Below are 24,443 nucleotides of genomic sequence, written 5' to 3' on the forward strand. Positions count from 1 at the left end.
GCCTTGCTATGTGTTGCTTCATATATATATTCTACCACGAACTTCCGAGGGAAATGTCGCGCTAGACTCCTTGCAGGTTTTCCCGACGGAATATAAAAAATCAATGTAATTAATAATGATCACAGAGACGAGGGCTGATTGTAATCGGATCTCCAAGAGAGTCATTTGTGCTGCATTGAATATAGGTGCTGTTGTTGTTGTTGTTGATGATGATGATGATGATGATGATGATGATGATGATGACGACGACGACGACGACGACGACGACGATGTTATGGTGTCTGTTTGTCACGGTGTCCAGTACTGCCCTAAGCAACACGTTCCCGAATTAGTGCATCATTTCAGTTCAGCATTACGATACCACGATATCGCTAGACGCACAAAGGAGAACAGTAACCCACCGTAATCTAATGAAGCTGTGTTCAAACATATGGCACAAGTCCTTTCTTGACGTGAGCGGCTTATTTCCGGGGATGGATGCCGGTTCACAAAATTAACAACCGGCGTCCCTTGAAAGGCGTCGGTTTTGAAAGGAGTAAAGATGTTGCGGTGGAGCAGGTTAGAGTGACTGCATGTACTACCTTTCGTAGTTTAAGAGACCGTTTATAGTGTTCCTGTGCATCCTCCCACACGAACTCAGTGCTCACTCTCTCCCTTTTTTCTCTTCCTATTCTCCTTTCCCCCAGTGTAGGGTAGCAAACTGGGTGCTTGTGTAGTTGGCCTCCCTGCCTTTCCTGTCCTTGCTCTCTCTCTCTCTCTGTCTCTCTCTCTCTCTCTCTCTATGTCTCCCTTTGGAAGCATATGCAGTAACTCTAGGGAACGTGAGGCGCGAGTTCTAGCTCCTGCAGTGGCGGGAAGGAGACGGGGGATTATGCAAGGTCACTGGTTGGAAAGGGTGCGCGCTCTCGATCAAGCAAGTGGCACGCATCCCCTCTCCCCCTCTCCCCGCGGTCCTGTGGAGGCCAGCCCGCTGTGGACAATGCGCGGCGGACGAGAATCCATAGCGGATTCTCGCCGACGATATATATATATATATATACACCACAGGCGCAGGCGAGCGATCTGTCGAACGCTGAGCTGATTAACTCGAGCAGGCTAGCTGACCATTTTTCGACTCCCCCTTTTCAAAGGGATGTGCCTGTAAATCACCACCAAAATCATAATCGAAATAATAACGCAGCGACGTTCGAAACGAGTTTCCACTACGCGATTCGACGCCATGAGCCCAACGCTCTTCGGCGGCGCCTTGACAGCACTTTATTTTTTTAATGGTAACCCATTAAAACGTTTGCCGGTTGTGAATATATAGTCATACAATGGCCGGGGCACTGTTCGTATTTTAGGTGGGGATATGCTGATGTCAACTTAGAGAGGTGGTGAGGATAAACACCTCCCGGAAATGGTGTACCAGTCCAGTGGAATATCACTTTCGTAATAGACGTGTTTTAGGTACACATCCATCTGAATGAGACGCATCCTTGTAGGAACTATCGGTTCGGCGTTGCGGTCCATGATTCGCGCCTTACGCCAACCGCTCGCATGAGAAAAAAACACACTATCAAAAGGTACGTTATCATCATCGGTCGGCAGCAGCTATCGCACATTATGAAGTTTAATTTCGGAGTCGTTCTCTAGAGTGTGTTCTAGGGCTTCGCGAAAAAGGATGGCGCCTTTGTAGCTAATAAAGCAATTGCCTCTCGCACACCACAAAGACGGCAGTTGCCAGAAGACACAAAGATATCCTTCTTCTGTAACCACTTCCTTGCCGGTAAGGTTTCACTATGAAGTTTATAATATAAAGGTGTGCAGCAAAGGGATATAGAAATTTTACGAACTCGCTTTAGTTACATCTTGGCCTGATCATTCAATACGTAGTGATCCATAAAAGGGAGGCGATAATAGCATGAACAGTAAACCTATGTGTAATGCTTTACGTGTCACGGAGTACAAGTACTCAGTGGAAAACCGAACTCTCAGGAAACGAACCACAAGGTTCGTTTCCTGACAGTTCACGCATGAACTCTACAAGCATAAACGCCAAGAAACATGTGATGAAACAACTAAATCGAGTAAGATATTAACAACTGTGACTTGCCCGAAACAAGACACGATTTGCTGCAAATGGAGATGCACTAAGCCCAGCCAAACCGCATAACTGGCCTAAACGTATATTTCCTCGCCTCACAGGCTGAAAAGTTGAAGACAATACGAAAGTTGCAAAAAATTCGATGCTAGCGTTGTGCGTAAAGCCTGGCACAACGAAAAGCCACCAATACGTAAAAAATGTTTGTTGCCAAAAGCTTACTGCCGCCTTGAGCTCTTCCGAAAATATAATTTCGCTGTGGAACGAATGTCTGAGCACAACGCTGCAGAGCCGAAATCTGTTCTTTCCAATAGTGCGCGCCATGATGACACCATTACGCCATGATAGCCATGACACCTGTGTAATTACGGAAATGTTCGCTATTACACAGGCTCTGCGTCCGCCCCCCGTCACCGTAGGGTTATGGCTATAGTGAAGGGCCCCCTCGCTATAGTCAGTTCCGTCGGAGAATAAACGACTTCAGAGCCGAAAGAATCTCTGAAATATGCTTTCTTGTTATTTTTCTTTTGTGTGCGCGTTGTTTTTCCGGGCTATGCTTTTAGGATTGCTGGTCCTATCGATGGTTGAATTTCGCATACCTTAGATCTAATCAAGAAGCCGCTGAAACTTCTTAATCTCGAATGTTAAAGGCTGCAACAATGCCAATGAGTTTAACATTGCGACGCTCTTTATATTCGCAGGTGTGCATGGCGGACCTACTGCAACAGCCACTAGCGATCTTGCGAAGTGGTGTTGAAAGCAGTAGCTGACCCGACGGCGACGATTGCACTAACAACTCGGGATTGGACGCATAATGAGGACTGTGACTGGACATACCCACCGCCGACCTTACGGCGACTACCTAATAAATCCTCGACTCGGTATCATGCGTCGTGTGTGTTAACTATTGAGACGGCGTACGTGTTCGATGACATTATGGGAATGACTTTATATTGCCGAGTCACTGCGGCTGACCTAGAGACGATTAATTAATTTAATTGTTTATTTATTCATTTACTCGTTGATTATTTGACTGGTCTACTTACTGAGATGGCTCATTCAGTCCATGATTGACTTGCAGCCTGACCGATTGCCGGAGGCATTTATTGATGAATTGATCGATCGACTGATTTATTAATTAGGATATGATTCTGTCAACTTTGGTCATTAGGAACAACAGCAACAGCTAGTGAGCAAGAACGCAGAAGACATAAGCATGCAACAACATTTTACGTCGCCGAACGTCTATACTCCTCTTTATATTTACGAGACAAGGTTGCGGAGGTTACTAAAGTAGTGCGTTCAAACGAGTCTCACTATGCAGTGGTTCCCGGGGCGATTCTTCTTGTTGGGCGGCGCCTCCTACAGAATAACTACTTGGTATATTACAAATGCATGTTATGCACGTAAAGCTACGTCGAACGACGTAAAGTGTTGTTCGCATTTGTGCTTCAAGTATGCCACGTGCTATGTTTTGGAGCGAACACACGCGGTGTACTCTGGCCCCTGATCCCAAAAACATGTCACTCCGCCCCTTCTTTGGTAAATCGGCTCCAATAAGCGACGTCTTACGTGCATCGATTACGTCATGTATAGCGACATTAAAGTACGAGATGTGTACACGGCATTCACATTGGCGACTCACAGAGCTCGTGCGGCCAAGTTGACAGCAGAGCTGCTGTCCGAAATGGCCCCATCGGGTCGGAAAACAACCAATTTTGGGAAGTCGCTTACTGACCTTTTTCTTTTTTTCGAGCTACACGACTGGAATCACAAAAGCTGCTGGACCAATCAGCGGACCAGGAGCAGGACGTCAGTATACGCTGACTCCTTATTTTACGTGGCGATGGCTGAGCGAACAGACGTGAACGTACGGAGAAAGGATATACTAGTATAGGTAGCGTGACCGAGTCAGGCAAAGCATGCGTAAACAGCACAACAGTCGCAAGGCAATGCGGCCTCACGGGGCTTCTTGGTCGCCAGTCGCGATCGGTCGCACGACCTCTGCTAATGTACACGCCAATGTTAGTGCCACTTTAATGTCGCACCGAGTCACGTGACGCACAACTACATCCTGCTTTCATATAAGAGGCACCACATCTGTTCACGACTGGGAGCTCTAAGAGGAATCTCCCTCGACTTTCGCCGCGTCGCCTGACACGTGTGCGAAGTTTAGCGCTCGTTCGGGCTTCCTATATTATGCGGCCGTATAACAGAAGTACCAGCTGTTAAGCTGTCTGCCACAGGGCTTTTTCGTCGGCGCCATTTGTGTTTTCGAGTTACTTTTTTGCTTTTCTCTTCGAGGAAGAACGTGAGGGAAAAGAACAGTCTGACGGACTAATTTCCAGGAAAAGAAGCGCGATTCCGGTATAAATTGAAAACAAAGGACAGCGTCGTCTCTCGCCAGCGCTGTCGGCCTGGTTTAAAATGATTAATTATTTAACAGGCGCTCACTACTATTTTAATGTTGCGAACGAGGTTGTGGCTAAGAACGCCGGCTTTGGCAAGAAGCTCCACGCTGCGGTCGTGCTGGGACCTACCACGAAAGGTAAACAACAAAGAAATTATGCAAATGCGACTCGCGTATGGGGTATTGCGAAGCAAGGATATCGTCGAACGGGTGGTTAAGTGCTATACAACTAAGCGCAGTGCCCGTGATTGTCTTTACGGTCATTTCGGGAACCGCGTATAATGCCACTAGTTCATTATTTCAAAGCCAGCGCACTTCTTGAGACACAGACGAACACCAACCCCGTGTATTTTCATACCATCGTCGACTCGAAGTTCCTCCCCTCCACGATGAAGACTTATTGGCACCCCCTGTGAAACAGGGCAGCGACAAATAGTCACCTATCCTGTTTGAGTTACGCTATAGAAGCTTTTCATTCTAGTATTGTTGTGTGATTGTGTGATGCAAGATTAGGCCTTTAATAGCGATCACTCATTATGTCTTTGTTACGCTAGCTATTGCCAACTTGCGCCTACAAATTTCCCAATTTTATCGCCCCACCTAATTTTCTGGCGTCCTCGACTGCGCTTCCCATGCCTTGGCACCCATTCTGTAACTCCAATGATCCACTGATTATCCACCCTACGCATTACATGGCCTTCCCAGTTCCATCTTTTTCGTTTAATAACAACTAGAATATCGGCTATCCCTGTTTGCTCTCTGATCCACACTGCTCTCTTACTGTCTTTTAACGTTACGCCTAACATATTTCGTTCCATCGCTCCTTGTGCTGTACTTAATTGGCTCCGTAGCTTCTTTGTTAACTTCCAAGTTTCTGTGAGGGTGACTGGCCTATAGATATATATGTGAACGTCTTTGACTCGATCAGGTCCTCCGCGTGCGTGCGCGAGCTCACCGCGGCTTCCCTCCCCCTCCCCTCCCTCTCCCTCCTTCTATTCCCTCTTTCCTGGGTCCCCCAGAGTAGGGTAGCCAACCAGGTGCATTTCTGGTCAACATCCCTTCCTTCTCTCTTTATTTCCTCCACCTCCTCCAAGTTTCTGCCCTGTAGATATCTCAACAACACACAGACCGTTAATAGGCATTGCTCGCGATTTTGAATGGCTTCTTCAATTTCCTTAGAGGAGTACTGACATATTTTGAAATATTTTTTTTTTTGCACTAAGTGAACATCCTAGACGTCTAAACTCAGAATACAATAAAGTTCTGTTAAACCCCACCAGCGCACTAAATAATTTAATACAAAAACTTCTCTACAGTGAGTTTGGGTTTCGTTTCTCCCGTGTGATGACGTTGCGGATCCTGGCTCACTTGGGTGCGAAACAACCCAAGGTTCTGACGCTCGCTGCGGTTGGCGCGATCAACTCTCGCGCTGCTGCTACTGGTTGCGAGTGCAGATCTACCCTCACAACAGACGACAGAGTCGAGGCAGAGCAATTGTCAAAACGATGCAATGTCCTGCTGCCGTGCGACAACCTTCTGCGTCATGACGTCACAACACAGCAGAAACGAAACCAAAACTTACTGTGGAAAAGCTATTACACATTTCTTTTTCTTTTTTTTTTTTTTGGGGGGGGGGGGGGGTCTCCGTGGCGTGTACGTATGTTGTTCTCAGCTTCAGAAGTTTGGGACATTCATTCGACGCAAAAAAAAAAAAAGACGAGGAGTCGAAAATGCCACGTCCATGAGCCTACAAATTACGCTTCGGCTACACCTTTTTATGCATGTGTCCGTTCTTACCCAATCCTCTATGATAGCTGTGTCACTATATGGTACTTTTTTTATATGTAGAAGCATGGTAAGGTACGCTACGTCAGTTCTGGCTATCCCGGAATTCCAGATACGGTACAAGAAAAAAAAAAACAGAAAGAAAGAGAGAAATCTCAGAAACCACAATGAACACACGAACACAAGCGCACAAAGGTTGTCATTTTAGAAACACGAAATTTATTTACATATTCGTCGTACTTATTCCTACATAATCGCTTCATCACTGTTCTCGCCTCGACTGGCATTCCACTTTTTCTTCGCCCTTCTAACATAGCTATGTAGACGTGTCACGGTGTACTCGCGCCTGATTGGGCGTAGTTCAGCCATACACCCTGTGAATGGCGTAGTGCATGAACCGAGACATCACACGGGATTAAAGTTGTTACCAGTGTGGGCGCGTAAACAAAAACCTTGCACGATATGACACGTTGCGTGGAATACAAAATTCCACGTGTGCGCATCGCGTTTAGCTGTGTAGCATCTAATTTAGCCCCTCGACTAAAGCTACGTTTTCCTGTAAATTTCAACGGCTGCGTTGGACCCGCATGCTTCCTTTTATTTCGCTTCACTGCGAAAACGCATTTCGTTTTTCTTTTCTAACTGAATAATAAATAGGCCAGCTGTGGGAGTTTTTAGAAATATTTCGGGAAGAAATCTGGCTTGAGCTTTCGTGCTGTTTCTTTTCTATTTTACCTCAGCATCGCCTTCAAAAAAGTAACCAGAAAACAAAGGAGTTCTTTAGGAACACTAGGAAAATTAAAGAAAGAGAGGCGGATAGAAGCAAAGAAAGAGCCACTGCATGAGCATCGAGTTCTTCAAGCCACGTCAAAACGACTTAAAAAACTTTCATATTAACTTCGGTTACGTTTTTACTTCTGTCGCTTCAAAAGGTACGTTATATATCGATCAATTTAGGATTAAATTGAATAGTGAAGGGAACTGAAAACATTCGTTAAAAAAGAAAGAGAAGGGCGTAAGGTATGTTTGCTGCTTCAAAGAAAAAGAAACAAAGTTCCTGAATCCCGGTGGAGTCGCTTGTACGTTCATGAGCATCTTGCATTTAGTGCTGTAAGTCAGATAGCCGGGCAATATAGGAAGGCATATAAACATCGATATGCTTTTGGTAACACTTGTAAACCGTAGGGGAGAGTTAACAATGCACACAAATTCTAAAGTAAGTATAATAAGGATGAAATTGCTTTTCTTTTCTGAAATATTCTTTGTTTCAGACTGTCGATGTTCGTAAAGCTTATGCAGTTTTTTTCAATAAAACGGATTTATTTCAAATTGTATCAGCCAGCTGCGTCCTGCGAGTATTTCTTTTTTTCACGGGCACTTGAATAAATAATCCAAATGTTTCCCCACTGCAAATCTTCCTCCTAGCTTGATGCTCTTTAGGTCGCGTAGTTGAACTCTTGATGATAGCCATATCATCTTACATCTAGCGTATGAATGCGCTTTGTATTCTTTCACAGTTTCAAGGCTTTGCTTGCTGATCTGTGCAACCAGTTGCGTTAAAACCGCCAGCTGTGCACTCATAATATACCACATATGCTTGTTCCTCTACAGTACATAGCAATGATGTAATTACCCTTGGGACACTATTCGACCACGACAGCCCGCACGGGGGAATAAGTAAAAAATAATAAAATAACTAAACTAAATTAATCACTAAATGTGCCTGCGCCTCTCGGCCCTGGCCACTGTGGAACTTTCCTGTGCATCTTCACTGTAAAACAATTCCATCCTGTCACTAAACGAGTTCAGTTTGTTACTCTGAGGCCACATAAATGAAATAAAAAACTAAGGCAGACCACTATGTTTTCTTCTCTCTCTCTCTCTTTCAGCGTTTCTTCAGGCATGATTGAGAGACTGATACGCATATGCGTGGCACTTCTTTTTGCGTGCGGAACGTGCGTCACCTCCAGTGGGATGGACGATTCACCAGAGTGCATACGAGGTCGGTATGCGAAAGCGGGGCTTTCAGCTTGTTGGCACACTACAGTACGTGGCACCCGCTGCAAATATAGGTGACCGTGTAGATGGCGTTGCTTTTAAGAGTGGAGAAAGACAGCGCCGCGGGAACGGATTCTCAGCTTGCCTGTCCAGCGTCTTTTTCTTTTCATAGGTGCCGTGGGCATCCTGCCATGCCATCAAGAAGCGAAGGACGCTGGGCGTTCCTGTACAGCAACATTCCGACGTTCTTCTTATTCTGTTTGTCCTTTCCTCTTCCTTAGAATGATCCGTCGACCCAAGTCAAGAGTCGGTGTAAATGCGATTAACATTCGAGCAATGTAGCTACAAACCGTAAGGCTGAATACACTTCTACTTAGAATATGCAGTTGTCGTATTAACTTTTCTATGGCTTCGGCTATGTGTGACATACGCGCCCTCCGGTATCAGCCCGCTTTGTTATGACACTCGTTTGCCAGAACCGACTATATGACCATCTAGGCAACGCGACGGCGCAGTGACACCGATGAAAGAAGGAAGGCGATATGATTACGACGGCATGACGACAAATGGATGGTGGTTCTCAAATGATGACCACGTTATAACGACGACAGCTTGACAAAAATCGGATGACGAAGGTAGAATAATGACGATGAAATCTCCACCACGGCTTGACAATTAATGCACGAGGAAGAGCGTGTGACGACAACGCAATGAGGACGATGGTCTGATAATGGTGGCATATATAGTCACGATTGAATGACGACAGCACGATTACACGAAACAACTAATATGTAATGATGGGGATGAAACGACGCATGCGATAGGAAGACGACAGCGCGACGACATTAGGATGACTTTACTGAAGTGATGACGTTGGTAAGACGACAGCGTAGAAACGACGGCGTGATGAGAATGCGATGACGACGCCTGTATGACGAGAATGACGTGACTAGAAGTGGTCACGGGAGTCGGATAACAAATTTTGAATGACAACGATGGAATGATCATGGCAGAATCAGGACAACTGTATGACAAACAGTGAATGACGAAGACTGCATAACGACGACGCAATGGCAATGGCACGGCGTTGGCATGGCAACGACGTGAGGACACTGGGGTGACGACGAAGGCATTGCGATCACTGCATGACGACGGTAATGAGAGTCGGATGACGAAGCTGGAGTTATGAAGGCGCAACGACCACGGCGGTATCAACCACACGAGCAAATTCCCAGTGTGCCCTAAACTAGCAGTCATATTGAGCCACTGCGTTTGCGTAAGAGGCTAGATAGATAGATACGCTCAACGAAGGTAAAAGGGAGGGAACGACACGGAGTTAGCCTGTTTAAGTACCTGCTTGCTACCCTGTGCTGGAGAAAGAGTTAAAGGGAATAAAAGGTTGTAGCAGGAATAAGAAGTTAAGACAGAACTCGTGTGACGACGACTGTCGAGGGTAATGCGAATAGCAATCGAGCAACGTAGTGACAGACCACATTCCTGAACTCACGTTTATTTACCGCGTGTAGTAGTAATTCTGGGGCTTCCTGCTGCAGCGATATTTCACATACTCCGATATCGTCCCGGCGCTTTGCTTTTAGTTTACTGAGCTTGTATTACCTTGTATTCCTGCTCTCATCCCTGCATCTACCCTCCTCTGATTTTTCATTCTTTTTTATTTTGATCTTGTGTACTGAGCTTCTATTATGTTGTATCCCAGCTCCCACTCCTGCCTAAGGCCTTAAATATAGGCTGGTAGTATGTAATAAATAAATAAATAAAAAACGCGTTCAATTACATGTATAAGCTCACAACCATATCCCGTCATTACTGCATATATAAAACAACATTTATGCAACTTGCAAAATATACAAAAGACAGCATGACCTTTGTGTATCTGGTTCTTCTTTTTGATAGATTGTGAGATGCGGTTACCTAATTATTTATTTCCCTGACTTATTCCACGGTTTGATCTTTCAGCATGTTTGTGCAGACTCCCCATAGTTCCACTCAGCCTAGTTAGCGCAGACTCAGACTCAGCCAAAATTCTACTCAGCCGTGCTGGCTCCGTCCACGTTCACCAAAACTTTACTCATCCAGGCTCACACAAACTCAGCCTCACGGGTTGGTCCAAGCCCTGGTGAGCCGACTCTCGAGTGAGTTCACCGACCTATGTATGCATCGCATAACATTAAGGTTGTGACATGTGAGGTGCATAAGCCTAAATTGCACAGGAGTCCGTGATGCATCGGATGAAGATACAGACAGTTGTGCACATTGCAGTTAGTTTTGCAGAACTTACTTAACCATTGCATAAAAGCTTCGCCTCGTATCGATTGCAACAAGTGCATTGGAACTTCATTACATTTTAGAGCGCAGCTCTTTGGCGTCCGTTCCTGGGTTTCGCGTCGTCGTCGGCGTTGTCGTCGGCCTCGTAACCAGCTCCACCCCCCTTTCATCCCCCCAGCGCTAGCAGCGACCGACTGATACCGCTGGATGCCGCTGACGCCGCTAGAGAGTCAAGATAACGTGACTGCATAGAACACCGTCGCCGCCAAGCAGAAAGAGGAGGAAAGGGTCCCCCCCCCCCTGTTCTTGTGTGGCGGATAGGGTGCTCTTCAGTTGCCGACGCGCCGGTTATTTCACGTAGGCCCCGGCACGTCGACGAATACGTGACCACCTTCCCACGGCTAGACCTGGTTCTTAGCGCTGCGGAAGCGAGGGTATCATATTGTTTGTGTCGGCATCGGCGGCGTTGTCCCTGAAACCAACTCCGCAGCTGGGGTTGACTCACTATCGGCGTCAGCGGCATCAGTCAGTCGCTGCTATCTCTTCCCTCCTCCCTTTATCGTGTTGTCCGCTTGCTGCGCGCGCTTCTGCCCCCATCGTTTGCCGCTGGGTGTACACGCCGCCCCCCTCCCCCCTCTTCCTGCGAGTCTCCGGTTGTCAAAGCGCCGGCTCGAACTTAATTCCTTTCTTCGCTCCTCCTCCAATGCAACCCCTGTGCGGTGGCAATCAGAGAGCCAGATCGGTGGCGGCGGATCTGTATATGTGCACCGCCCGAGCCGAAATTGCCGCTGCCGTTCGCCCTGTGCGGTGGCAATCAGAGAGCGAGATCGGTGGCGGCGGATCTGTATATGTCCACCGCCCGAGCCGAAATTGCCGCTGCCGTTCGCCACTGCGAAATTATCTGCCAGTTCTTTCTGAGCCATGAGCGAGACGACCGATGGAAGTCCTCCGTCTGCTGCTGCTGCTGCTGCTGCTAAACGAGCTGCCAGAGCAGAGGCCCAGCGCCGTCGCCGTCAGAATCCAGAGGTGCGTGCCGCCGAAGCAGAAGCTTACCGTCGCCGCCGTCGAGATGATCCAGGAGTACGGGAAATATAAAAAAAAATTCTGTGATAGCGCATACATGTGTTGCTCGATTTCTTTGCCTCAATCTATCGAAAAGGTGAAACAGCTTATTTGCTGCGCTCAAATTTCGCATTAGGAAGTAACGTAATCGTCGGTAATTTTTTTTAACGATCCTGCTGACTATCTTGGCCATTGCTTGGTGGCCACATTTTGAACATTTCAACACAATGTTCAATGAATGACTGTGTTGCAGTATGTATAAAAAAAATGGGCCTTCGGTCGATTTGGCAGCCATCTTTTGCCAAAAATTGCACGAGCCGACAACGATATGAGACCACGCATGGTCATGTAACTTGCCGGCGTAACATACGTGTAACCTGGCAGTTTACAAGAACAGAAATTTAACAAGTTTGTAAGAATTCACTTCAAGCGCAAAAAAAAAAAAACACAAGGACACAAGAAAGAAAGACCCGACAGAGCGAGCGATCGTCCTCTCTGGTCTTTATGTCTTGTGCCTTTGTGTTTTCTTGTGCTTAGGTCAAATATGAACCAAGCAGTTACTGCGAGGTAGCAGCTACAGACACTTGCGCGGTCCACAGCCGGCCACTCAACCACTCTAGATAAGTGTGCTGTATTTGGTTGTGACACTTGTATTTAGGCACACCTTTATTGTCTCTGTCTTAAATTTTATGCTTGCCTCCGAAAGAAATTCACAATGTTTGGATTCTGAAACTTACAAAAGTACCCACCTTTATTCCAATGCTTTTCATGAAGGAAGCTTATATAATGGCACAGAGATATTGTAAATGCTTAACACTTTTCCTTAGAACAATATGTACTATGCTACTGACATTCAAACAGCTTTTCAAACACAAGTTAAGACGAATCCATCTCTCGTGTTTTGAGCATTGGGTTAATGCAGGCTGTTCAAGCAGGCATAAAATTTTGTTAATGCAACGCGTTCGGGAATACCAGATTCGATTGCACCTTGAGGGTTTCCTTGCACTTTCTTATTCTGGTCGATTTTTGTAGTTTGAAACGGCTCCTACTATCATGCACTAATATTGATCTAATAGAGGTTAAGTACATGACTAAATTAACAGACTGGATGCTTTCTTTTATTTCCAATGAAGGAACCGCAACATCTGCTCCAGTTGCATAGGCTTTTGATAATTTGGGGTTTTCAGCTCCCCCTTAATAATATGATTTTCTGGATCAGGTAGAAGCACACGAATGTCAACGAGATTGGCGGAACTTTCTTATTTACGCTTGCCAGTGCGAATACAGAATTCGAGCTCTCTATCTTTTGCTATTAAACTGTACTCCTAAAAACGTAGTTATTGTTTGCCGTGGGGCTACGCCACCGCACTAATTACACATTGATTTAAGCTGCACGGTACAGATTCACAGTATACAAAAAGCGCGAGACACACGACAAAAAAAAAAAGACGAAGCCCATGCGTTAAAAAATGCTAAGACTTCTTTTACCGCCCGATTCATGGCCGCTCCCCCTAGTGGTTTGCACCATTTCACTGGGCAACAATAACAAGAGCAAGAATTAATAAAAAGAAAACGAGACATTCACCCAAACGTAGCTAAGTGCTACAAAGAAAACCCATACGGGTTCCTCCAAAGAAACGCTTCCCAGTTGAAGAAAAATTCGTACTGGTCCGGGACTCCAACACGGGATCACCGCCTTTCCGGAGCAGCCGCTCTACCACCTTGCAGGTTTCCGCAGAACTATTACGTCAAGCGCTTGCGTTTGTTTCGAGTTGTTGACAAATTCGACTTCGCCCTGCCGTCTGCTAGCCACCTGGTTAGATCAGCTGGTAGAGCAGCTGCCCCAGAAAGGCGGTGGTCCCGTATTGGAGTCCCAGACCAGGACGAATTTTTCTTCAACTGCGAAGCTTTTCTTTCGAGGAACCCGCATGGGTGTCATTTGTAGCACTTAGCTGCGTTTGGGTGGATGTCTGGTTTTCTCTTTATTAATTACTTCTCTTGATCTTGCGGGTTTACGCAGAACTGTTACGTCAAGAACAATAATGCAATGGTGCCACGTACACAAGTGACTGCACCTCCTAAATAAAATACTGTGGTGCCGGCTTTTACGCTTTTCGAAATATTCATAGAGGACTTCTAGACGTAATTACAGCACACGAACCGTGATGCACGAACCAGGCCACAGCGCTGAAATTAACGTTCGCAACACAAATTCTTTTCCGCGTTCATCATTCACACAGAGGTCATATCTACGGCTTCCTTCAGTGCAGACGTGAGCATTCGGGTTGGTGGTTTCTGCTAAGCATGAGTGCAAGAATATGGCTAGGAGCACACGCCGCTTATGCGCAACCTCGAGCAATATACGCACATCGTTTCTTAAGAAGCCTACGCCGACGAGCACGGGTAACACGAGGACCTCGCTGCGCCGACGCGACGATTTCGCTGCAGTCGAATACCGCATGTGGGATGACGGTAGCCGTACGGCCTTCTCGATAGGCTGTCTTGTAATTAGTTGTAGCGCAGGCACAACGGCACGGATATAAAAGGCACGCGAGGCAGCGCACAGCAACACAACGCTGAACGACAAGCTGCTATGCAGCGGCGAACGGCCGCAAACGGATGCAACGTTGCGCGCGCACCAAAATAAACTTAAACTTCAAATCGCTTCTAAATTGCGAAACGCGCGTATTATTGTGCACCTATTAACGACGGATCAATAACATCATGACGCACAAGTATTTTCACAACATTAAAAAAGTTATGTGGTGACTGCCACAGAAACCTGGCAGCAAGCAACACTGGGAGTCGAACCGGCCGCATTGTTGAAATCACAATCGTGTGAAACAGCCTTGACGCGTCTTGTAGCGTTCGTACGCACCGTCGCACCACGTATATCGGAGGCCAGGCGCAGGCTTCACGGCGGCTGCGCTAGATGGTGCCGAGTGTTCTTAGGGTGCTTGCTGCGGTAAAGCTAGGAAAACGTTGGAGCACGTTTTATTAGAATGGGACGATATCTGCCCACCGGTCGAACGAGGCACTCTGGCCTCCTTGAAGCCTTTGGGCGCCGCGAGAGCAAGGGGAAAGTAAGCATGTTTGCAAAAGAGATTAGTAAGAGGCGATTGGAAGAGCGGTGGCAGAAAAGTAGAAATAAGACAAACAAGGGAGGCGTACAAAAACAAAGTTCCCAATAATGGGTCAGAAAGGCTGGAGATGGGAATTCTTCGCGGTTTTTCTTTATTTTTTTTCTGATTTATTAACATAGGCAGGTCATTAGGCGATATAATAACAAGCGCGTGGGAGTGCAACCCACCGCCCTGTTCCAAAGGGGACGCTCATAGCATCCATCCATCCATTCATCCATCCATCCATCCATCCATCCATCCATCCATCCATCCATCCATCCACCCATCCATCGAATCGCAAAAGAGAAGTTCTGGAGCAGTAGATGCCTCATACATAACTCATTTCGATTATGGCAATTCGTTGTATGATTACGTTGCTTCAGAGCTAACGTGCATTACCGCCGACAGTAATAGTGGGATGGGTTCTCATTTTTTCGTATTTCGCGTATTTACATAACAAGTATTGTTAATTGCCATTTCAAATATTATTTCATAATGAAATTGCCAACGAGAAACATGCAGACCATCCTGAAAAAATGACATCCATTCCACTTTGTGAAGATGGAACGGCAGCGAAAGCTCACGACAGTCAAAGCTCTCGAACGAAAAGCAAAGTGCTTTCGCTGCCATTCCGTGTTCACAGAGGGGAAAGGTTGTCATTTTTTTTGCGTTGTGAGCCTCGCGTCGTTGCTCGTCTGGAGGTGCCCGGGCTCGCGATGGTCGTTTTCGTTCAGCACCGCGGGAACGTTTTTCGTCGGTGGTCGTTTCGCGCCGGCGCCATTTACAGTCTCGTTGCTGTTCCCTCCGGCGCTCCTCGTACGCATGTTGCTCTTCGGGTCTACGAACTATACGTGTCCGCCCCATCGGTAACGCAGCTGCTTTAGCGCCGATACCTCTCCTGATTATATACTGCGACAACCTTGACGTCAGGCTATTGTTCACGGCGAGCGTTCTAATCTGTACCGCATTTTGACAGCTGCGCCGCCGCAGTGCACCCGTATGGTTTTTTTAGAAATCGCTAAGTCCTTTCTGTGGCCGGCCGCCGAAGAAACTACGGAAGGTTAGTCATATACAGCTTTCGCTGTAAAATTCCCGATTCAGCTTTCTGTTGATCAATACGTGCTACGTGAAAGCCTTTTTCCAAGCCTGAAAGAAGCCTGCGACTCCTATGCAGCACGTACTGAGCATATGGGCTTCAGGAGTGACACGTGTACAAGTCCGCGCGCGACTTCAGAAAGCGTCAACGGCTGTGTCAACATACCTAAGAAGGCAAGACCTGGAGCTTTCAGCTGAGAAGTGCTGCACTCGTTGCCTTTACTCGCAAAGCTATGGGCACGTATACTTTGCGGATTAATGACCAAACTATACGATATAGACGAACGCACCGATTTCTTGCCGTCATCATTGATAAAGACTTGTCTTGGAGCCCTCACGTCTCGTACATGACAAAGCGTTTGGCCGCCATTGTGGACCTTCTTGCGTTTCTCGGCGGGAAGTCCTGGGGCGCAACAGCACCATCAATGTTGCAACTGTATAAAGCACTGTTCTTGGGCTTCCTGCGGTACAGCTTACCTGTACTGGGAAATACTAGCACTACGAATATCCGCAAACTGCAGAGAATGCAAGCACAAGCACTCAGAACTTGTCTCGTCTCCCAAAAACTACATAATCGATTGCGACATTGGCCCATTACCAGAGACGCTCCTTTGACAGTCTACATCGATACAAATGTCCTGAGAGCACACATTCGACACCTGACTCGATTTCCTCCCACCATTTTGCTTGCTTGCCAGCAAAAAGGTCGCATTCAACTTTTGCCATAAGTATTGTAAGACATCAGTCCTACTTGCCATCAGAATTTACGCCTGCTACACGATTATCCGACCCGTTGTGGTGTCTGCACCGGCCGCAAGTGCAGTTGACAATTCCAGGCATCAGAAACAAAGCGGAGCGCCTTTGCAAGCTTTGATACAAGCAACTTTAAAGGTTTGAAGGTTTGAAGGTTTATTTCCGCAACTGGTGTTGCGAGGACAGCCAGGGAAACAGCTGTATAGACAGCTTGAGAGGTCCTGGAACACTTTGGAACGCATTCACAACGTGCACAGATTCCGGCAACATGTCTACACTGATGGTTCGGTGAAACTCAACAGCTCTGCTGCTGCAGTCTTCATCCCCGCAAAATCTGAAGAAATCAAAGTAAAAACTTCATGTGTGACCACATCGACGGGTGCAGAACTCGTGGCACTCCGTGCTGCACCTGATTTCATTAAGCAGGAATCACCGCAACGATGGACTGTCTTTAGTGACTCGAAGGCAGCCCTTCAGTGCATACAAAGCCAATGCGCCACGGACCCAATGAACAACTGGCGCCAGAAATTCGACACATATATCATCACAGCCATGACAAGGGACACAACATAATCTTTCAATCACTGCCAGGACATTGTAACATCAGTGGGAACGACCACGCCGACGAAGCCGCCCGATCTGCGCATGAAAGTGGTCAACGAGTCTTCATTGCGCTTTCGCGAACAGACGCTGCGGCTGGGCTCCGATTGATGTCCCGTGATTGTGCTTTGCCACTGTGGGACTCGAACGACTTCACCATGTGTCGTTTGCGTTCGTTGTCTCCGGACATACGGATGCACCTCGCGCCTGGTTTACCACTACGTCAACAGACCATGCTGTACCGTCTGTGGCTAGGCGTTGTCTTTACGAACTCATATGATTTCCTTATTGGAACGGCCAACAGCCCCACGTGCGACACATGCAACAGCGAAGAGACGCTCGCACATATTATCCGTGTCTGTCCGCGATATAGTGCCCAGAGACAAGTGATGTGCAGAGCACTGGACCAGTTGGACAATCGTCCACTATCAAGAACTGAAAGCTTTATGTCAGTACTCTGAAAGAACATCCGCGTTGAAGGCCTTACTCGCGTTATTAAGGTTCCTGCGGTCTACAGGGCTTCACGATAGACTTTTAAGAACTCCTCCCCCTACCGCTCTATAGTGCACGCGCTTTGTTAGTGCTCGTCTCGCTTTCTCTCTATCTCCTCCTTCCACTCTCTTTCTCTTTTTATCCCCCTTAACCCTTCCCCTCGTGCAGGGTAGCCAACCGGAAGTACCTCTGGTTAACCTCCCTGCCTTTCTCTGTATTCTCTCTCTCTCTCTCTACTGAGCAAGAGAAAGCAGGATCGAGAATTTTTTCAGGACGGTCAACAATTTCCTGATTGACGCTTTTGCTGTGAATATATTATTCAGTGAAGGTGACTGATTCAGAATAGCCAATTCTGTAATAAGGTGAAATACAAAAAAAAAAAAGATTGCCTCACTGGCTCCAAGTGACGGCAGACAACATTACCTCGTTTCTGCACAGCTACGTTGCACTCGCATATTGTTAAGGCGCAACCAAGAGTGACGCTAGTTAGAAGAAGACGATTTGACGTGTGTAGATGGAATCGGTCTCGACAGCCATTTTGTTTGTGCATCGTTGTCTCTCTTGTAAATACTATTAAATACAACGTTATATGGGACTTATGCAACGTAAAAATATTTTCACAGTTTGACACAAGTTACGTCGGACACCCTGTATAGTGCGCCGCATTAAAAAAAGATGTCAGATGAGACTCCGCTTCCTTATCAAGCGTATACTTCTTGAGCCCTTGCAATTGTCTCTCCTTTAATGCTATATCTTCTTTCTTTTTTTAAGGGTAAATAAAACAATAACCTCACGGCAAGGACGCTAAGATTTTCTATCCAGAATACTTCCTGTATCCTTCTTCTCACATTTGCATTTCCTTTAATATGTCTCCTTTGATATCCTGAGCAGCCAGTATGTCTCAAATGTGTAGTTACGAACTAACACTCTATCTTATTTGAGTGCAGCTTTCTCTTTACTTTGACGCGTTTTCTACGCAGCGATGAAAGCAGTTGATGCCTGCTCCGAGAAGTTCAAGGGACGCCTACCAAGAGAGCTTTTCACAGAGGTAGGGAAACGTAATCCATCGCTATTGGCATAAATATTCACTGGTGATGTAGAATGAGTTTATCAGCGTCTTGTTCGACGCACTCAGCACCTAAAGCATATGGATTCCGCGTTGTAGAATACTCGAAAGCTTTAGCTTCGCGTCGTTCACTACACATGATAAGGTTGGACGATGCGTTACCTTCCTTGTGCCACTATCCAACCTGCGCCTTTAAATGACGCGGCCTACGCACAAGTCCCTTTGCCTCTCAGACAATAGGCCCGTTCTCAGAAAGTAAGATAATGTGACCATGACCACAGACCTTTAGTATGCACAAGGCCATACGCGTATGTGGCACGGTGCAGAATTTAGTTCTGTGCAACTTGTCCTCCAATTCTTTCTTTCTTTCTTTCTTTCTTTCTTTCTTTCTTTCTTTCTTTCATTCTTTCTTTCTTTCTTTCTTTCTCTCTATCTATATATCTATCTGTACACACATACATTCATGCTGCGTATGTATGTATGTATGTATGTATGTATGTATGTATGTATGTATGTATGTATGTATGTATGTATGTATGTATGTATGTATGTATGTATGTATGTATGTATGTATGTATGTATGTATGTATGTATGTATGTATGTATGTATGTATCAGTGGCGGCATACATACATATTTGCAAATTAAGTAAAGGCACACGAAAGAAAGATTTTGGGACCACGCGAGTGCCCTATAAGAGCACCAACTGAAAATCGCCAACCTTTTTTTTTTTTGTTCTTTTTGATGAGGGACGAGGACGGTAACATCTTAGAAAAGAGGCGACGCTTTGCCGTAGGTCAGAGGGGTAATGAGTGATCATTTCGGCAAAACTGAAGGCGGAGAGCACGAAATGTTACCGTAGAAAAGAACGGGAAGCGATGGCAGAAGGAATTATACCAAGTGACAAGGCAGCAGCGCCTGAAGAAATCTCAGCACACATTTAATCAAACAGGTGATTATGCTCGAGCGTACGCGGCTGACGGCGTTTCTGCTCTTCGATCCACACCCTCCTCCCTTCCCCCAGCGCAGAAATGCCAACCAAAAGTGCCTTTTTTTATGTTGACCTCGCTTCATCTCTAAACGTTCTTTCTCCCTAAACTGTGCTTGCTCTTTTCGCGCAATCTGCAGGACGGAAGCGAATTATTAAGGAGAAAGCTTTCAGCTTGCCTCGCACTATACAGCCCTGCCAAAGAGCCACTATATCCGTGCAGCAGCGAAGTTGGGGTAAGTTTTACCTCCTCCTTGTAGATCGGGCGTCGCCTTGTCAGAGAACTGTACTATATTCGGTTTATTCGATACCTTTATTGTTTTCAGTTTACCTGTACATGAGCTTGGTAAAACGAGGAAGAGCATGCAGGCTACAGGCGTTACAAACACCTGACGTAGGCCCACCCTATAATGAACTTAAAAAAGAGAGAAGAAAAAGAAAGACGGCATTGGAAATAATTATGCACTTTACAATAAAAGATAAAAGACACAGCCATAATAGATTATTGAACAAATGCACCAATGGACAACAATGTGGACAGTGCAAGCAATGAAAAAAAGTTACAATACACAATATTAATCGTTTGCAGAACAATTCATGTACGCTTTTTACGGCACGTATCTGGCATGTTCTGCAATGATAATTTTAGCATTTCTGAGTATGAATTCAACCTATGCGGTATTAGGTACGTTATGGACACGGTATTAGGTACGTTAGTTATGGACAGTGGTATTAAGTAAGTATGGATGGCAGTAACATACTGCATGCGTATAGCGTCTTTAGATCGAACTGTAACGAAAACTAGGGAGCCGTGCTCAAACAGCAACGGCCGTATAGGGCGGTGACGGTGACGAACCGCTAAAACGCTCTGGAAACTTTTGAATACGTCTGGCCTCGCCTCCTTGATGAGGAACTACGAGGATACATTACGTGTACAAAGAGAAGGAGAGAGAGAGAGAGAGAAAGGTTCTTCAATTAATACTGGAGAGGATTCCCTGGCGGCACCAAGAAGTATACACGCTACCCGATATGAATGGGATGATTAACGAAGTGGCACACAACAGACATATAACACGCTATATACGTAGAAATATTGTTTCTCTTTCGGATAATTGTGTCGCAGAAAAAGCGAGAGAAAAAAAAAAAAGCCCCTTCAAAGCGCGGGACCAGCAGACGGCGCCAGTCCGAAGACCGCGTAGATGTTGTAGATGAAAGTGTCCGCTCCCTGAGGCGGATTCAGTGCGGACGTTAGGCCGGTCTTTTGGAGTCCAAAGGGGGTTGCACTTTAGGTGTTGGGTTGCACTTTAGGTGTTCTCAAACTTTAAGATTAGGAAGGAGAAAAGAAAGATTACGTGTGCTACGTGCCGTCGTAGACGGCTCGTGGGACACATTCGCCATTCTATAGCCGCCTAATTTTACGCGAGACGGCATCTTTTGTGGGCATCGTTCAGAAGGATGCGGTGCGGACATATGCCCGATCGCGGCGTTCGAGAGCACACGGCACCTGGAATTCTTACACAGTGGGTCGCCAGTGCGCACCGGTGCATACTCTCTCCTTCTCTCCCCAATTTCCTTCCCCATCCAGAGTGGCATGCCAGCGATGTCTATACGCCGGCTAAAATATGTGCCTTTCATTAAAGCGTTCTATCTATCTATCTATCTATCTATCTATCTATCTATCTATCTATCTATCTATCTATCTATCTATCTATCTATCTATCTATCTATCTATCTATCTGTCTATCTATCTATCTGTCTGTCTGTCTGTCTGTCTGTCTGTCTGTCTGTCTGTCTGTCTGTCTGTCTGTCTGTCTGTCTGTCTGTCTGTCTGTCTGTGTCTGTCTGTCTGTCTGTCTGTGTCTGTCTGTCTGTCTGTCTGTCTGTCTGTCTGTCTGTCTGTCTGTCTGTCTCTTTCTCTGCTGCTGTTGGTTGGCCCGCACACAACGCCGTGGGCGCCGCGCAAAAGAAACCGTTATAGCCGAACGGTCACCGTACGCAAGGAAACGCAATCTCTCTCTCCAAGGATATTTACGTCCCCCATGCTTAGTGTGTTCAGGTTATAACAGTGCGAAGGACTAAGGCTGAGGGTCAACGGTGAATATCTTACCACTCCACGGTTCGCAGGTGATATAGTTTCCTGTCCAGCAACGCTTGGGATTAATTGCAACAAACGATTGAAGCGCCCTTAGGCGAGAAAGCGTGAAAGCTTTACCAGAAGCCCGAGCCTCAGGTTTGGAGAGAGAGAGAGAGAGAAGACAGGAAAGGCGGGGAGGGTAACAAGACGCACCTCCGGTTTGCTACCCCGCACTGGGGGAGGGGAATGAGGATGAAGAGAGAGAGAGAGAGACAGGAGGGAGAGAGAGAGAGAGCACAGTCTCTCGCCGGTTTGGAAATCCAAAATCAAGAAGAGGGCCGACCCACGGAGTAGCACACGGCGGCATAAAAAATATTACAAACGAGAATAAGGTGCCTCAAAAAGGATTACCCTGCGTTTCGATAGGTGGGCCTACGTTCGTCAAAGGCGGCCTTATCACCCTCGGCAAGTCAGCTTCAACAGGATAATAGGGGTCCGTCACGTGCGGTTGATACCAGCGACTGCTTGCTGTACAGTAAGACACTGAAAAGAAAATGAGCGCTGTTGTTTGACGTTTCAAGGCATGACTTGCAGTGCGAGGGGAAAAGAACGGGTGAGTGTGAAAGCTGCGAGAGAAAAAAAAAGGGGGCCATTCAAAGGAAGCATTTGATAACAGCTGCTCGATTCGAGGACCGAACCACTATTAATGAGATAATCGACTCTAGGTCTTCTTTTCTTAATTTGGCTGGTTTTCCACGCCGGCATAATGTCCCAATAAAAGTAGCTATAAGCATGGAGTCCGATTTCAGGCAGATACAAAAGAAGAGACCATAATATGTGCTCGCCTTTGATATTTCCGAACATCTGCTCATGCGCGGCTACATTATTGACTAGATAAGCCTAGGAGCCATTTCTCTTAAAATTGATGTAAAGGTCGTTGATTCCTACAAGTCTGGAGTCCAAACTTGATATTTTGACATAGTGTCCCCGTATGACATGTAGAAGCTCGTCGCAGAAAGCATCCGCAGGGACACCAACCAGTTCTACGTAGAGTCCCTCGAGTCTTTCTCTGAATGCTTTAGTTGCGAACATGGGACTAGCGTCATTCACGTCATTTTCGATTGCACTCCTTCGCCCAATTATTCGCTCACTGATTTTTTTTTCACCGTCGCTTACTCTCTCATTTCTTGAATTTGCCAGGTGACGATCACAGCGCATTGCATTAAGGCGGAATTGTTCGAGATGGCGGTAAGCATCATTTCTCGAACTCGTGTTAATTACGGCCTGCGCACTTCATGTGCGTACGTGCTATTCTTTCCTTTGATTTCTTTTACGGTGATAGCCCATTTATTTATCTTCTAAAGTATAAATTTTTATCACAGTATTGTAATATTTAGTAGTAATTTGTCCCAGAACGAAATCAAGAATGCCATCATCTGGTGTGAAGCAATTAGCGCTATCACACGTCTCTGTACCATACAGTCGAGCACCACTTTAACGAACGCCTCTGTATAACGAAATGACCTGTATAATGAAGGAGCAATTTTGTCCCGGTTCTATTGTGAGCGGTGTGGTGCGCGTCCTTCAGAACAAAGTGACCTGCATAACGAATGATGTCGGAGGCACGAAGCACTTTGTAATAAAGGTGTTCTACAGCATACTTACCTAGTGCATGTATACACTACAATGAAGCGACATCCCCAGTTGCCTCCAGAGTAGTTCTCGTCATCCCAGACTTATCGATTCGACGAAACTTCGAGCTTGACTACAAGACAAGGCGGGTGGTTGGGGAGATTACTCTCGGTCGCAAGCAGTTTGCCAATTATCTCAACAAGCGCCTCAGACGTGAGCCGTCTTTCGTAACACACACAAAAAAAAAACGGACGACATTTTGTCGAGACTACAGTGTGAAACGGCGGAAGGCTGACACCATTGTCAATGGCGATTTGTTGCGTCGGAAACACCCCGGAGGCGCACAACTCGTACACCGTTGTGCGAATGTTTGTTTGTTTATTAAATGCCTGCAACGTCGTTTACGCCTATGTCTATCGTTTCGATGTCTTCTGAGTCCATCATTTCAAAGCTGTCATCTGGGAGGATGTCGGCTGGCAACTCATGGCCGGTGAACTCCTTGTGCTTTAGTGGGTTCACATGCAGGATGGCTGCTTTGCAGCGCCGTTTGTCGATCAGGAGGAGACGCGTCTTCCATGGCAGTGTCGGGGTGTAGTTGGCCATCCTCATCATCCACTTCGCTCGATTGACTTGTACTTGCTCGGCTTGCCGCGGCAAGATGGCGGTCACGGCGCTTCCGAGCTTCATTTGCCTTGATACCCGGAGATGCAGCGAGTCGCTTCAAACGCATTGCCTCTCTTGCGTTGGCCCGTCGCGTCCCTGGACTCTGTGGTGTCGGCTGCGCCTCGCCGCCCTGATGCATGCGACGTATACGCTCAGCCTCTCTTGAACGCCGCTTGCGTTCAGCGGCTGCCGCACCTCGCGTGTTGGGAGACACTGGTTCGTCGAGAATAGGCATCCTTCCCACACGATACCGCAAAGTACACTGCCGCCACCGCCGCCGCCGCCACACCACACCCAAGCAGACGGTCGCGACGCACGCCTCGCGACAGTGACGT

At 46.6% G+C, this 24,443-nt stretch overlaps 1 protein-coding gene across 4 annotated transcripts in view; it reads left to right on the forward strand.

Annotated features, from left to right (window-relative positions):
* Window positions 1-4,481: 4,481 nt before the first annotated feature.
* The window catches only part of LOC142590979 (uncharacterized), a 33,426-nt gene continuing 13,464 nt past the window's right edge, over window positions 4,482-24,443 (forward strand). The window contains exons 1-5 of one of the 4 annotated variants that reach the window (XM_075703350.1): window positions 4,544-4,631; window positions 8,168-8,280; window positions 18,667-18,734; window positions 19,880-19,975; window positions 23,014-23,061. In XM_075703350.1, the coding sequence (XP_075559465.1) occupies window positions 8,181-8,280; window positions 18,667-18,734; window positions 19,880-19,975; window positions 23,014-23,061 (312 nt within the window). In that variant the 5' untranslated portion in view covers window positions 4,544-4,631; window positions 8,168-8,180. Of the gene's footprint in view, window positions 4,632-7,113; window positions 7,211-8,167; window positions 8,281-18,666; window positions 18,735-19,879; window positions 19,976-23,013; window positions 23,062-24,443 lie in introns of those variants that run through there. The other 3 variants (XM_075703351.1, XM_075703349.1, XM_075703352.1) reach the window with 3 other exon arrangements.

Source organism: Dermacentor variabilis, chromosome 8 (assembly GCF_050947875.1).
Source record: "Dermacentor variabilis isolate Ectoservices chromosome 8, ASM5094787v1, whole genome shotgun sequence".
Lineage (NCBI taxonomy): Eukaryota > Metazoa > Arthropoda > Arachnida > Ixodida > Ixodidae > Dermacentor > Dermacentor variabilis.